This window comes from Branchiostoma lanceolatum, chromosome 1 (assembly GCF_035083965.1).
Source record: "Branchiostoma lanceolatum isolate klBraLanc5 chromosome 1, klBraLanc5.hap2, whole genome shotgun sequence".
In the NCBI taxonomy this organism is placed as follows: Eukaryota; Metazoa; Chordata; class Leptocardii; order Amphioxiformes; family Branchiostomatidae; genus Branchiostoma; species Branchiostoma lanceolatum.
The window spans coordinates 19,370,939-19,384,773 of record NC_089722.1 but is presented as its reverse complement, the minus strand read 5'-3'; the positions used below and the strand labels follow the sequence as shown (position 1 = coordinate 19,384,773).

At 41.8% G+C, this 13,835-nt stretch overlaps 2 protein-coding genes across 2 annotated transcripts; both read right to left on the bottom strand.

Moving 5' to 3' along the window:
- Window positions 1-29: 29 nt before the first annotated feature.
- LOC136439661 (DBH-like monooxygenase protein 1 homolog) lies at window positions 30-7,908 on the bottom strand. Its single transcript, XM_066435165.1, has 12 exons — window positions 7,507-7,908; window positions 7,023-7,169; window positions 6,246-6,419; window positions 5,584-5,667; window positions 4,886-5,080; window positions 4,172-4,274; window positions 3,765-3,931; window positions 2,726-2,911; window positions 2,221-2,280; window positions 1,524-1,654; window positions 974-1,163; window positions 30-519 (listed from the first exon to the last, which is right to left on the bottom strand). Exons 1-12 carry the CDS (start codon window positions 7,765-7,767, stop codon window positions 361-363), a joined length of 1,857 nt encoding a protein of 618 aa, XP_066291262.1. The 5' UTR covers window positions 7,768-7,908; the 3' UTR covers window positions 30-360.
- Window positions 7,909-9,967: 2,059 nt separating this feature from the next.
- Window positions 9,968-12,362, bottom strand: LOC136439702 (protein rolling stone-like). The gene is made up of 2 exons (XM_066435245.1): window positions 12,036-12,362; window positions 9,968-11,474 (listed from the first exon to the last, which is right to left on the bottom strand). Exons 1-2 carry the CDS (start codon window positions 12,183-12,185, stop codon window positions 10,731-10,733), a joined length of 894 nt encoding a protein of 297 aa, XP_066291342.1. The 5' UTR covers window positions 12,186-12,362; the 3' UTR covers window positions 9,968-10,730.
- Window positions 12,363-13,835: the final 1,473 nt, after the last annotated feature.

The following is a 13,835-nucleotide window of genomic DNA, read 5'->3' as shown; positions in this document are numbered from 1 at the left end:
AATGTACACAAAGATCAACCGTGTAACCATGTATGCGCGTTTATTGGTCTTTAAAATTCCAAGACTAAAGGGCACAGTAGGTAGTACGCTACCCTTAAAAAGTGCTTGAGCTGGACACCAGAACAATTCTAATCATCTAGCGAAGCGGTGGGTTCGCGTTATCGCTTGCGACGCAGGAACATGTTTGTGTACGTGTGTACTACTGCTTATTTTTTTTATCACGTCATTCATCAATCTAACTAGGTACACAAATATACAGCTTCAACTTTCTCTTGGCATGTGTTATCCGAGGTCCAATGATCTAACAGATACCCCTGCAGCAGTTGCTGTTTCTTTCTTTCTTGTCAAGAATGTTAAAACTTATAGTGTTGACAAAATTGAGTACATCATAAGTGACAAAAGACACAGCATTGTGAACGTCTCGGGCCCGGCTGATCCAGAAGAAGTACTGCACACATCTTCTGGCGCAGCAGCCGGCACTGATGCTTTGGGCAGGGGACTCTCCTTTCTGAATTGTGACTAGAATATAAAACAAACAGTGCTGGATTAAATACATATAAGGAAATAACGCGGTAAGTTGAGCAAAGAACGGCGTATCCTTCCAAGCTCAACTCCCATCCTACCCGAAAAACAACAACTGAGACTGATCTGACATTAATCTTAGTACACAAATACGAACGACTACCGACGACGAGTTGAGCAAAAATGTGTCGCTTACATTTTGCCAGAGTATTTCTGTAAACATATGTGTATATTATGGGAGATACAGATGACAAAACAAATACGTTTGCTCAAAAGGTCCTTGGTGAAATGTTATCCGTGTATTTTTTGGGTAACGGTTTATATGAAATGTGCGTCATTACGCATATGTTACAAATGAAATAGGAGGATGTTTTGATACTAAGAAATGTTCAAATATTACTGAAGGCTTAAGTTTGATCGTTGACTGTTGCAGCATCATAACACTACTCACCGTGCCCAGGCTGCTCTGCCCTCTGAACCCGCAGTCAGAAATGAACGTCCCCTCCCTTAGATGCTGTGAGAACCGATGCGCCTTGTCCTGGTCCCACACGATGCTCTGGACAACATCTGCATATGTCATGTTTGACATGTTGGCTGGTTTCACAATCGGGATGTTATTTATCCACATTGGAGTCTCCAAGCTGTAACGGTAAGAAAATCGAAAAATGATTTTCCATGCTTTAATTAGGAAATACAATCATTTTTCTATAGAAATATATTGTTCATGAAATTCTGTCTTCAATACCCATTATCTTAGTCGGTAAAGCTCCCAACAAGTTGATATATGTTACTGGGAATTCAATTTGATCTAAAGCAGCTACCACAGAAGTCAGGTCCAGTCCGAGAGATTGTTATGAATAACGCATGTTACGCATTTTATCAAGTATAAGATACAATATAGGTCATTGAGCCACGAAAGTAAACACAGTCTAAACCCATGGCTTGCGTAAATGTTACGCATTTTATCAAGTATAAGTGTACATCTCGATGACTATTCTTACTCAATTTCTTCGACGCCTGCAAAGCTGAGGATGTGCAGTGGATGTGGAGAACTGTCACAGAAGATCACGTCCATCCGCGGGTAGTAGAACAGGATACTCTCACACATCTCATTGTCGGTCCCCAATCCTCCCTGATGGAAGAAACGCAAGCGAAGGTGTTGGACGACTTTTAAAATGCTAGAAGCTATAATCCTCATTGCCCTATGCCTAATCACACATACTTGTTAGAGTGGTGATAGAGCGTTTTCACGTGACATAATTGGAACGCCAACATGGAGGCGGGCGCAATTATTCAAATTTTAGTGAATGACACATACCGATCTTTTAGCCCTTTAAATACCATCTTCTTAACTTACCTTTTCCTGCTATTCTCAAAGAAGGCTTACAGACTTGCCGATATAATCCAAGGTAAACAAAACGCCGTAAATGCTTTAGCTATGATGGTTCGTTAAAATACAAACCAAGGTTACCAACATGACGGACATGACACGCCTGCCTTGTTGATATACAATGTGAGTTAAAATGCTCTATTGCAAAACTCGCCACCCCAGCTTTTCTACTCACCCCATACTTGTCAGAGCAGTTAACATGATAGGGATGGAAAATTTAAAAACTGTTTGTTTAAATTCTGTGAGTCCAAATTTTGGGGAAGCGGGCTTAACCGTAACAATGTTTATGCAGAGTGTGTTGGACTTACGTAAACAGCCTGGTTCTTATGTGCCGAGTTGTACGTACACTCTGTCATGATTGTGTCCCCCTGAAAACAATTGATTGCGTAATAAGTCATAATTATTTTAATACCATGCCAATGTACGTAATATTAGAATATGTGAAATGTCCAATATACACATTTCACTCGCTTATGGTGTTACAAGAAAAGTTTGCTATTTGTACTTGCTATAAACACTACGGATGGTATTCTATTCTTCGGTTTGAATGGCCGTAAGGCATTTTCAATTTTAAGTTCAGCGATCAGAAAAACACATGGCGATGGAGGTGATAACACATGTATTGCAATCATAGAAATATAACATTATTGTTAGAAATGCCATTAAAACTGTACAGATAATTTAACGTAGTCTGATTCCAGAAAAAAAATCTTGTGGATTATTGTTAAGTAATAGAAGTCGTCATAGCTTGCACATCTTATACAACTGTTGTGTAATTAAGTCATGATATACAATTCCCAGGTGGATACCTACCTTCTGGATGATAAACTCTTCATCCAACATCCGGACATACTGAAGATTAAAGTCGTAGTTGTCGTCTTGTGACAGCACCGTCTCCACGCCGTCCCTGATCAAGGATGTTCTCATCCTCCTGGCGAGCAGGTGGGCGTGCGGCATGTTTCCGAACACACGGATCGGTTCCCCAACCTCATCTATGAACTGTAGGATACATGTTCATTGCATTGTAAATGCAAAAGATCTTTACATCAGCCTATGATACTGCGATGTTTTTATTAAATGAAGATTGGGTTATGTCTTCACACGTAACATTTTAAAAGCATGAAAATAGTTTTTATGAAAGACACGTTCGAATAACTTCCGTTCGTTTATCTTTACCGTATTCGTGACTTTATAATGCATTTCTATAAAGAAAGAATGTGAATTTCATGGGTAGTCTTTGCAATTAGGATGGACATTGATTCCAAGCTTTCCCTCCTCATGTTAGGGTAGTGGTATTTTTCTAAGACACTTTTGATAGACTCAATTCTCCTATCATGATGTTAAAACATTATATTTCATCGTGCCAACAGGTACCATAGATCCACCACATTAAAATACGATTAGAGGGATACATGTATTTTACATCACTAATACCCGATGTATGCATACATCAGATATCCAGGTGTACGTGTTCAAATTTTCTTGAGAAGGCCTCAACATTTTGCTTGATTTTCATTGGGCATCCAGTAAAATTTCCTCACTCCACCCCGGTGTGAATGGGTACCTGACTTCGGTTGGGGAAGGTCGTATTGAGGTCACCTGCTGGCACCGAATGGCAGCCGCCAGACCCTTGCGACAGTTTCATAAAGTGCAAGTGTGTAATTATGCATCTTGTGTATTATTGTGTATTATGTGATTGCAAACCCTGCAGCAATTCAGCATTGGCTGCATGGGTAGTTTCGGACCAATAAACCATTATTATAAATTACAATAGTTGGAGTATACTGTATACTGTCAAATTCATTTTCAGGAAGATGCCCCCAAACATTTAGGATAAAATTGTTTGTCCTACCGCGCTGAGGCATTCTTGGTTGCAGAATGTATCCGTCTTAAAGTCATCTGCATAGGGAGGGACGATGTGCGAGTAGTCCACGCTTTGCGTCACAACAAGGATGCCTGCATCATATTGACGTAGTTCCGGTGTGTAGAGAAACTTCAGTCCAGAATTATCCGTTACACCTGGGTTGAGAAAGTTAGTCTTTAATCTCCGCTGAAAATTGCTAACTGTTTTTACATGTATAGTGAGAATATAATCTTTTAATTAAGTGACCAAAACGTGCCATTAAGTTGACTTACGTGAAGTCAGATACATTTTTTAAAGTGCGGAAGCCAACAATAAATTAATAGGCTTTTAGAGACAATAATTTTTTTCAAGCTGAATTCTCAAAGTGCAATTAACCTATTTAGTACTTAGCTCACCTTCCTTTTGTAACGGGTTATCGTAGTGCACCTCCAGCAGAACCTGGCCTCCGTCGTACTCATCACCGATGGGGTACCCGACATGGCTAGGGAAGCTGACATCCTGGAAAAGAAAACGTATTCAGACCCAGGAAACACAATAAATGATACGTACAGGGACAACAGCCAGCACATGAGGCCTGAAAATACAGTATCGTGAACGAAAATACACGGTCTACACCTGGGACAGGGAAGCACAGTCAGTAAAATGGACGGGGAAACACTATCAGGACAGGGGACAGGGAAACATACTCAGCACCAGGGACAGGGAAACACAGTCAGCACCAGGGACAGGGAAACACAGTCAGCACCAGGGACAGGGAAACACAGTCAGCACCAGGGACAGGGAAACACAGTCAGCACCAGGGACAGGGAAACACAGTCAGTACCAGGGACAGGGAAACACAGTCAGCACCAGGGACAGGGAAACACAGTCAGTACCAGGGATAGGGAAACACATTTAGCACAGGTATATTCAACCTCCTTGCACAGGGGGACATAAAGCATGAGTTCTCTAAATTCTCTCCTATATATCGATGTCCTTGACTGCCGATAATCGATTACACTTAGTAGTGCGGGGGTAATTTTACATTCACAATACAATTTCTGTGACATTTATGCAAGTTGATGTAAACATAATCAAGGAGATGTAATACAGCAAATCTGAATTCTTACCCCAGTGCCTACAGCCCAGGCTGCGATCAGGCTGCCTTTGTAACACTCACTCCAGTCCTGGGGCATGTTGGGAGTATAGCATTCGTGCCCAGGATGTTCATGGGGCGACACCGTGCGGTTCGGATTGGGATGGCACTTGTACACTGTCATGTGATGGACCATTCCTTCGTTGCCAGGAGTAATTACAGATTGAACCTTGAACATTATGTAGAGTATTAGATGTGCATAACCTACCTCCCCAGTTAAAAGGTTATTTCGTGGAATATCATGTATGCACATTCCATTTTCATGTAATTGCATTTTAACCAATGACATGCTCAAAGTAGTATAAAGCATGAATACTTGATCATAAATGTCATTATATTACATAAGATGCTAATGATGTTGGAAAACAAATGTGGTGTAACAAGAAAATCTTAAAACGTCATTGTATAACGAATTTTGTAAAATAGTCCTGTCAGCAACCGATGCCATGGCAACTCAACAAATAAAAAACTTAATTCATTATCAATTGTTGCCAACTAGATTTTAGAAAAAGCCGTCAAGTTTGATAGTCCTAGCACATGTCGTAAAGAAGCTAACCGACGCGAAACTATTCGGACACTTTTCATATTGACCTTATCCCATCATTATATTGTCCGGTCATTCCTGGTCAAATAATGGAATACCGACAGTACGGTTAGTGAAGCTACTGATACCTTGAAGATGTGATGTTTGGTTTGCAGTATCGGCATCTCAACCAACCTGCACCAATACGCTGTCCGCTTTGGTGGAATGGTTGCCTGGAGTGAACAAAAACACAATTAGAGCGTTAAGTAGTTTCAGATTGGTCAAGGAGCCATATTGATGCGATAAAATTTGGGCTATGAAAAATAAAGAAAGAGATACATTGTTTATGAATGTGATTCACGGCCATGATATTAGTTTCATCTTTTTGTTATGAATAATTGCGTAACTTGAGCCAATGCATGTACAGAAAACGGGAATAATCATCACACCTACATTTTGAAGTTTAATATCCTAAACTGCAGAACAAATATAGGGCAATATGCAGAGAGTCTCTGTGTCTCAATGAATACGATCAAATATGTGAAGAGCTTGTGATGAATGAAACCTTAGCTGATTTGATACGCTATACTTAATTGACACAACAAAACTACATGTACCTTTGTACATTCTTCAACAACGATAGATAAAAAATTAAATACACTTAACAGTCTAACATAACAATTAAAAGGTATATGTTATTGGTGCATCAATGTATAGAGCTTAGCTACCGATTGAACCACAGTTTTAAGATTCTAAAAATACATTTTTAATTCATTCATCTATCTACACACTGTAAGGATTGCTTACTTACATTTGTCATAGTGACGTCGTATGATTGGATGTTACTAGGCACAGATTCGGATTCGATGCTATTCCTCAGGAACACGCTGCTGCGGACCCCGCGGTTTTGGCTGTGGTAGGCGGGACCTGCGTCGTCGTCTGGGTCTTCGTCGTTCCACGCCCATAAAACACGCAGGGTGTCTTTCTGTGAGAGAACAAGAAATGCACTATTTTATTACAATAACGCGCTCAAATGCACATATCCGATGAGGTACGCTTTAAGTAATAGAGAATGGAGAAAGTTTATTGCAAATTCCTGCCCGTAGGCTAATTGCAAGTACATGTAACACGGAGTGGACATACAGACGATAATAACAATATAAGATATGACTACTCTAGTCTTAGCTACTGACACTAAGTTCTAACTTATTGGGTTCGGCTTCTTTTTCCGAGACAGTAAAATACGAATGATCCCACGTTTTTAATAGAACGTGACTTCATATCGCGAAAAAAAACAGATTGTAGATATACATTTTTCTTTCGATAAAAATCTTACTCAGAAACAAGAGTGCCGTGTATGCTTGAGCTACGGTAGGATGGAATGCAAATAGGGACACCAACATGGCGTTCGACAACTACCCGCTTCATCGATTATCATGGAAAATGAGTGAAGAAAATCGTGTAAGTAAAGAAAAATTTGTCCCCTTTTTGGCAGGGAAAACATGCACGGTCTTGACGTTTGGAAGCAAGTTTTTGAAGTGATTCTGTGACAGGATTCATTTTAGTAAAACAATTTCTTGTTACTAACGTTGATGACGCGGTCTCTGACGTCACATGTCTGCAGCTTTCGTTTGAACCTGAGGACGGTGTGGGTGTCGTTCTCGTACCCAGACAGAAGTTCCCAGTCCTGACTCTCGTCCTCAGGGGGCAGCGCCTGGTCGTCGGCGTAGCGATCCTGCAGGCCAAGTGAGCAACATTAATATTTAACCACGTGCCAACGAACACATTTAACATTAGTGACTCTTTTCACATAGGTTCCCTTAAGTTCCCATGTCATATACCATTTTTTGCTTTAATTGCAGTTAGACCTCATCATCATTGACATTATTATTAGTGAATGTGTTAGTTACATGTATAACTTGCAGTCGTTTAAGTATTGTTAACAAGGTACTGAAAAATTGTTGGCCGCTAAGTATCGAGATATAAAGCGTACAAAATTGGGTTTAACTCATCAAAAATGGGTTTTTACTTAATCTCTTTAATATTTCAAGTGGTCAGTTAAAAATACTTACCGTAAGGTACGCCTGTCCGTCCCTAACCCAGCCGATGGCGATGTCCGATCCCGGCATCCCTCCGTTCGGGGACAGACCGAGGCCGAGCCACCCGTGGGTTTTCACCCGGGCCTCGAACTCGATCTGCTCGTCATCAAACGTCCAGGACAGGAGGAAGTCCCCGTTCTCGTCAAGCACTTCATGATGGGTCAGATCGGACGCCGCTGAAGCCGAGCCGCCGTACAGCAAAGCAGTGACGACAATAACAACAAGACTGGTCATCCTTCTATTCTCTTTGGATTTATGTATCGCTAAGACACCTGAAGGTCTCGCTAAGGAAATGGACGGAAGTCCACTAAGTATTACTCTTTTGAAGCAACTCCTCCCACAGGGCCTTATATAGCCGTCTGCTGGTCTGCTGGTCATTGGTCGTCACTGGCTAATTATAAAACTTAGTAACAGTCACGAGTGTGTTTTCTACGTCATTGAGACCAACACCTGACACACCTTTGTTGATATTTTATTTGGTGGTGAATTCTAGCTATCGTTATGTCAATATGATTTATCTTGATCATGACGACGGCTGACAATGAGTCATTCGGTCTTAGACTTTTTGTTATTCTTTAAAAAAGCACAACGTTACGTCGTATGCACACCCAGTTTGTGATATGAAATACCTTACGTAAGAGGAGGCAGGCGAAAATAAGTCAGGTTTCTTTGATATGTTGTAAGCTTAAGATGGTATATAGACGACAGATATAATCCCCACTATGCCCCCTTAACAATGCGTGTGTCGACCAAATCACAGCTTTTACAAACTGGACATTGTAGAAAGTGATTACACACATAATCAGATAGCACAAGATCATCTCCCGTGTCAGAATTGTATCAAGTTCGGTGTTAGTGTGCTTGGATGTAACTTAAGTATAAATGTACTGTTCAACCAACGTAACTACGTAATGGTTGTTATCCCCATATCCCCATGACCTGAAGTGACCGAGGTGAACTACGACCGACGTTTATTTACCAATCACCTTAGTGTGTGTCATATGATGTTTGCATCCCGAGCAACTGAGGCCAGGGTAGTCCAGAATTAACAGCGCGCACTTCCATTCTTCCGCAACAGATCTGCGGCAAAAAAGTGACAAGGGGGTTTCGGGGGACCAGATTTGAGTTTCCATAGCTCACGATCTGCTGTGAAATTAAGTAATGTACGAACTTGAAGTGGCGTGGTTTTTTAACCTTGCTTATCAGTATGCTTCTGAGTTAAATAAATTCTTTATTGACACACAGAAGTACAGCGACATTTGTGGGGTGTGCTGCATCTAAGTGTGTTACGCCCATTTACCCCATGTTGACCTTCAGACCGGGTCTAAGGGCGGTGTTGCCATGCCTCGCACCGCAGATTATCTTTAAAACCTCAGTGTTAGGAGTGTATTTATACTTGTTTTGTTTATTTCTAAGCATTTCGGCAATGACAGTCGTTTTCTTGTGTAGAATGTATGAGCTAGGTTTAATGCCTAAATTGCTATTTCATGCACTGTTGTTGACATAAAACGATTTTACCTCGAGAGTGGACTAACATTTTAAAGGCTTAAAACTAAGAAATCGATTGTTCTTCTGATTGCAGCTCGAGAGATATCTGATCTTCCCTTACGCAGCTGTTCTGCTTGATATTTAAGTTTTACGTCTGCATGATCTGATCAAGAATGGTTTATACAACTGCACATCTGGCGATGGATGTTACCGCCATATTAGGCTTGACCACCTAAATGGTCAAACAAACATGCCTATGACCACCACTAAGGTCACGAACTCGGACGAGACGGTCGTGGTCAGCTTTAGGGCAAACTGCTCGGCTGTCTCTGCAATAGTCTGCTCCTGCGCCTTGATGCCAGAGCCCGGTAACACGTCTGTAAAGAACGGTATGCCGATAGCACAATCTACCAGTCGGACATTGAACCCAGCATGACTCCTAACCTTCAACCCTTCTGCAACTGTTGCATAATCATATATTGTCAGTATGTTACGCAGTTTAGCGGGACGTTTTAGTATTGTTACACTGACTTTTCTATATGGATCACATCCGCGTGTGCATTAACGCCCCCCCCCTCATGCGACAATACTACAAATCGTACTAAAAAGGTTTAAAAAATAAGCGGATATATTTTGCGTATTGCAAAAATATCGTAAACGGGCGTTGCCTCATTTTCTATCGTAAAAGTATTGATTCTGTGGTAAACAAGTTTTTAATCAATTATTATTTTTTTCTTGACGTTAAGGATGCAAAATACATTCACAGTTACGCACACTCGTGAACCCGGTGGTATTTGTTCTATTTTTAAACGTGTCATTGTTGCTTTCAATGTCTGGTCATTTCCAGTACCTTTGCACTCGTTGGGAGCTTGAATTCTTTTATCGCTTTGTTCCATGTGTAATCGCTCCTGACTTCAATCGCTGAAAACTCATGTATATCAAAGTATTGACAGAACAATTTTGCCATGTGTTTAATCTTGTTCTCCTAGATGCCATTCATGAAAGGACACTTCAATTTCAAGAATCAAAGATGTCATTTACTCAAAGGTTCTAATGTAGACATAGGGTAATGGAGTAGAAAGAATACATTCGATTGATAGCATTAAAATGAACAGTATCCGATTACAGAGCAAAGAAGGATGGATGAACAATACCTGTGATACTAGTACGTCGTGTTTCGAAGTATATCCGTGGCACTTTAAATCTATGTATGGTATGTTGGCTTGTAGAATCTTAACTGTAAGCCTAGGTGTATAATAGTGACAGTATACATTGTAACTGCAGTTAACCTTAGTCAATATAGGCAACATAAGATCACATTAGTTAGTGAAAAAAAAGATACACCGAAGTTTGGTACAGTCCGGCCCAATAACCCTGAATAAGAAACCATTTAAGAAATTCACCAATTATATGGCATAAGCACAACAGTCATATTTCCTGAGATGACGACCGTAAACCGCCTCTATTGTGACCTATATCTACATCTACATCTATAGGATACTGAGCAAGCATGAAGGCGCTTTTTCCCAAACTTTTCGCAAGCTTTCATCTGTTTAGAGGTACCCAGATGATGCCATCCGTATAAGTGAATCAATATGGCCTAGGGTAAAAAAATAAAGTTGTCTTTACTTCCTTACCTACATGTCTACATGTATAGGATACTGAGCAAGTATGAGGTCGTCTTTAGATTGTCCCAAATACCACCCTACTTAGACCTGGGTAACATTGATTTCCTTAATCTTGTCGTTGACGATCTCTGTCTCTAAAGTCTGAATTGGCATCCCTTTAGGAGGTTCGTAAGTGTTTATATTTCTGAACTTCTTCAGAAGTTTCAAACGTGCTCGATACAAGGCGCATACCACGGCGTGAAACACGGGCATTACTAAGAAAGTATTGCCAGACATGATGATCACAGTTTGGAGTGGGACTGTATTCAGGTCCGCAAAGGAGTAGATGTATTGTTTTCCGTCGTACCCTCTGAATCCACCCAGCCAGTAGAACACCACGAACACGCAGTAGGCAGCCTGGTGTAGGACAGGATACACCACGCGGTTCAACCGTGAGGGAAACCCGCACAACAGCACGTCAACCACAACCATGACCGAGTTCAACCCGTGGCGGAGAATACTACGAAGGCCTATAGTCACAGGCCAGGGAGAGAACCAGTATTCCGCCGACACTGTCAACGACGTGGCCATCGCCATGTCGTATATCACCCAGCCGATGTAGAGTGTTCTCTCCGATGGCCCGTCGTGGCCGGTGGGTTTGCGGTAATCCTGTAGACAGACGACCGCGCTCCAGCAGAAATGGAGGGTAAGGGTGGAGTACACCCAGTTGGAGTAGAAGGTGATCCACCTGTTGCTGTCTGTAGGGACGCTCCAGATCAGAATGGCGAGGGTGAAGACGGCACACACCACACGGTACGTCACGAACAGCCTCTGGTTAGACGACCACTGTGGGAAAGAAAGGGTATAGAGCCTTTTTAAAAAATCACAAAATGTACACACACACAGACAAACACACAAACACACCTAATCTTTTCTGCGATTCTATCGGTAGAGATCACGATCGCAATCTTTGCTGGTAGAGAATACGATAGTTTTCTTTGTAGGCTTGCTATTTATTGTCATACTGTAAACTATCTAATTACCTTTGTCAAGAAGTTTATACAGTATTTTCGATGCCATTTGCGTGAGCGTTTGTGAGTGTGTGTGTCTGTGTGTAGACAGCATAACTCGAGATGTTGATGACAGATCTCTATGATATTGTGTAGGGGGTAGGTGTCAGATAAAACGAGTGTTAAGGTCGATAATGGGCCTCATAGTGGCTATTCACGGTACTGCAGCAGAACTTTTTTTTTCATATCTCGTCGTAATACGCCAGTCATGAAGGTTAACAGTGTTAGGCGAAGGTATGAGGTCGTAGAAGTCTAGCTTTTAAGCGCGACGTATGAAAAAGGAAACAAACAACACAGACACACGAAGTTTACAGACAACTCATGTGCGTGTACTCACCGGTGTCGTGGTAAAATCTGCCCGGTCCGGTACCGGCTCCCCCGCGTAAGCTCGCCAACCCTTCCCCGAGTCCTTCCCACGACAGGGCCAGGCAATACAGCTGGTCAGCTTCTGCAAACCGTGCCTGATATTTCTTAGTACAATTGTCATTTTTGGACGAACTTGCGAATTTCCGACGCGACCAAAATTCGCTCTAACTGGCAGGCCCGGTTGGAATGTACCATTCAAACTCACCGGGGGTTCTCGTTAACAGAGCAATAAAAAAATATACAACACGAATGTTACGCTTACAAAGCATGTTACTACTTTGTATCATAACTGATTAAAACGCATTCAGGCACAGTGTAAAATGTACATAGTTATGATGCTAGTCTTGAGCGCATGTGGAAACAAGCCCCTCCATTTATTTTTGAAATGGTACGATCCAGAAAGAGGTCCGACCAGTTTGGATAAGGGCATAAGGTTAATTGAACATCACCCCAGGGCATGCATTGCGTAATCACAAGGAGTTCGTCAGAAGCTATAATTTCAAAGAAGATGTAATAACGGAACGTCTTAATGTCTACCCACATTGTCTTACTAATTAAATATCTTTAAAAAATTACAAGTTAAATGAATATTACATAAACGTTTTTCATTATTTCCCACAGCTAAGTCCACGGTAATACACAAAGTGACACCAATATGTTGTCTGCTGCTCTCCAAATGTTGCTTTTGTCCATTATTGTGATCTATTGACATGTCAGAATCGACTTTCCTGGCGCGGTAGAGGTCGCGATCAGATCGAGTCTCTTAGCCTCTACCAGGCTCCGCGCGATCGCTGGGAAAATAGTAAAAAAAAAATCGGCCGAATAGAGTGAATAGTATGCCAGGGGTAGTCCACTATACAGGGTAGTCCGCTATACAGTGACACTGCTCTAAAAGTCGAATTTCAAGGAGTATCAGGGCCCTTACACACCTGTCAAATTCACCGTGTAATGGTTGTGTACATGGGTTTCAGGGATCACCGTGTCCGGTCCTAGATTTTTTCTTACACACCTGGACCTGGAAAGTGGATGGGAATTTACGGCACCCTTACACTTGACGTGTAGTGGAAAATGGATTACAAAAGGATGGCAATTATATACGGCCTTTCGTGCATTCTAGGTGACAATTACCTGTGCATTACTGACGTAAAATTATGTTCTACTGGTAAAAAGCGGAACAAAATGGCTTGAATTAACGTGATCTAATTTTCATGAGTATATTAAAGGGGCCATCTGCTACAAGCGAGATAGAAGCGTTTCTACCAGCTGCAGATCGTCCGTCCGAACAAAATTAGCGTTCCAATATGTTGAATGTCGTTTATTTTGAAATCCACCTAGGTTGACAAGAAAGGTCTCCAAAAACACTAATATCATGATTAGTGAGGCTGGGTTTTGAACGTGCCGACATTTCCAACGGGGGACCGCGCGGGACGCCGCTAGATCCAAACGACGGTCGCGATCGTTCTGAGCTGGGCGACATTTATATCGCCCAGAGACCCCCGCCCGCCAGAGACCCCGCCCGCCCTGCTGAGGCCCTCGCCCGCCCTGCTGAGCCCCCCGCCCGCTCAGAAACCCGCGCCCGTTCAGGAACCCGCCCTGGCCCGAAAGCCACAGCTGATCATGAAATATACAAAAGGCGGTTAACTAGGATATGAGATAATCTCATAACTTTTTTCCCGACACGAAAACCGATGTCCAAATGCCCAATGATAAAACATTCAAAGCAAAATGAGTATTATACTAAAAATCACAGACCCTCTTGTTTAACGAAGTC

Coding starts and splice junctions, on each gene's coding strand:
- LOC136439661 (XM_066435165.1), bottom strand. CDS start 7,767: ATGACCAGTCTTGTTGTTATTGTCGTCACTGCTTTGCTGTACGGCGGC. Junction 6,420..7,022: donor TCAGAGACCGCGTCATCAAC/GTTAGTAACAAG, acceptor GTTCTCTCACAG/AAAGACACCCTGCGTGTTTT. Junction 1,164..1,523: donor GCAGGCGTCGAAGAAATTGA/GTAAGAATAGTC, acceptor TTACCGTTACAG/CTTGGAGACTCCAATGTGGA.
- LOC136439702 (XM_066435245.1), bottom strand. CDS start 12,185: ATGACAATTGTACTAAGAAATATCAGGCACGGTTTGCAGAAGCTGACC. Junction 11,475..12,035: donor CAGATTTTACCACGACACCG/GTGAGTACACGC, acceptor TCTTTCCCACAG/TGGTCGTCTAACCAGAGGCT.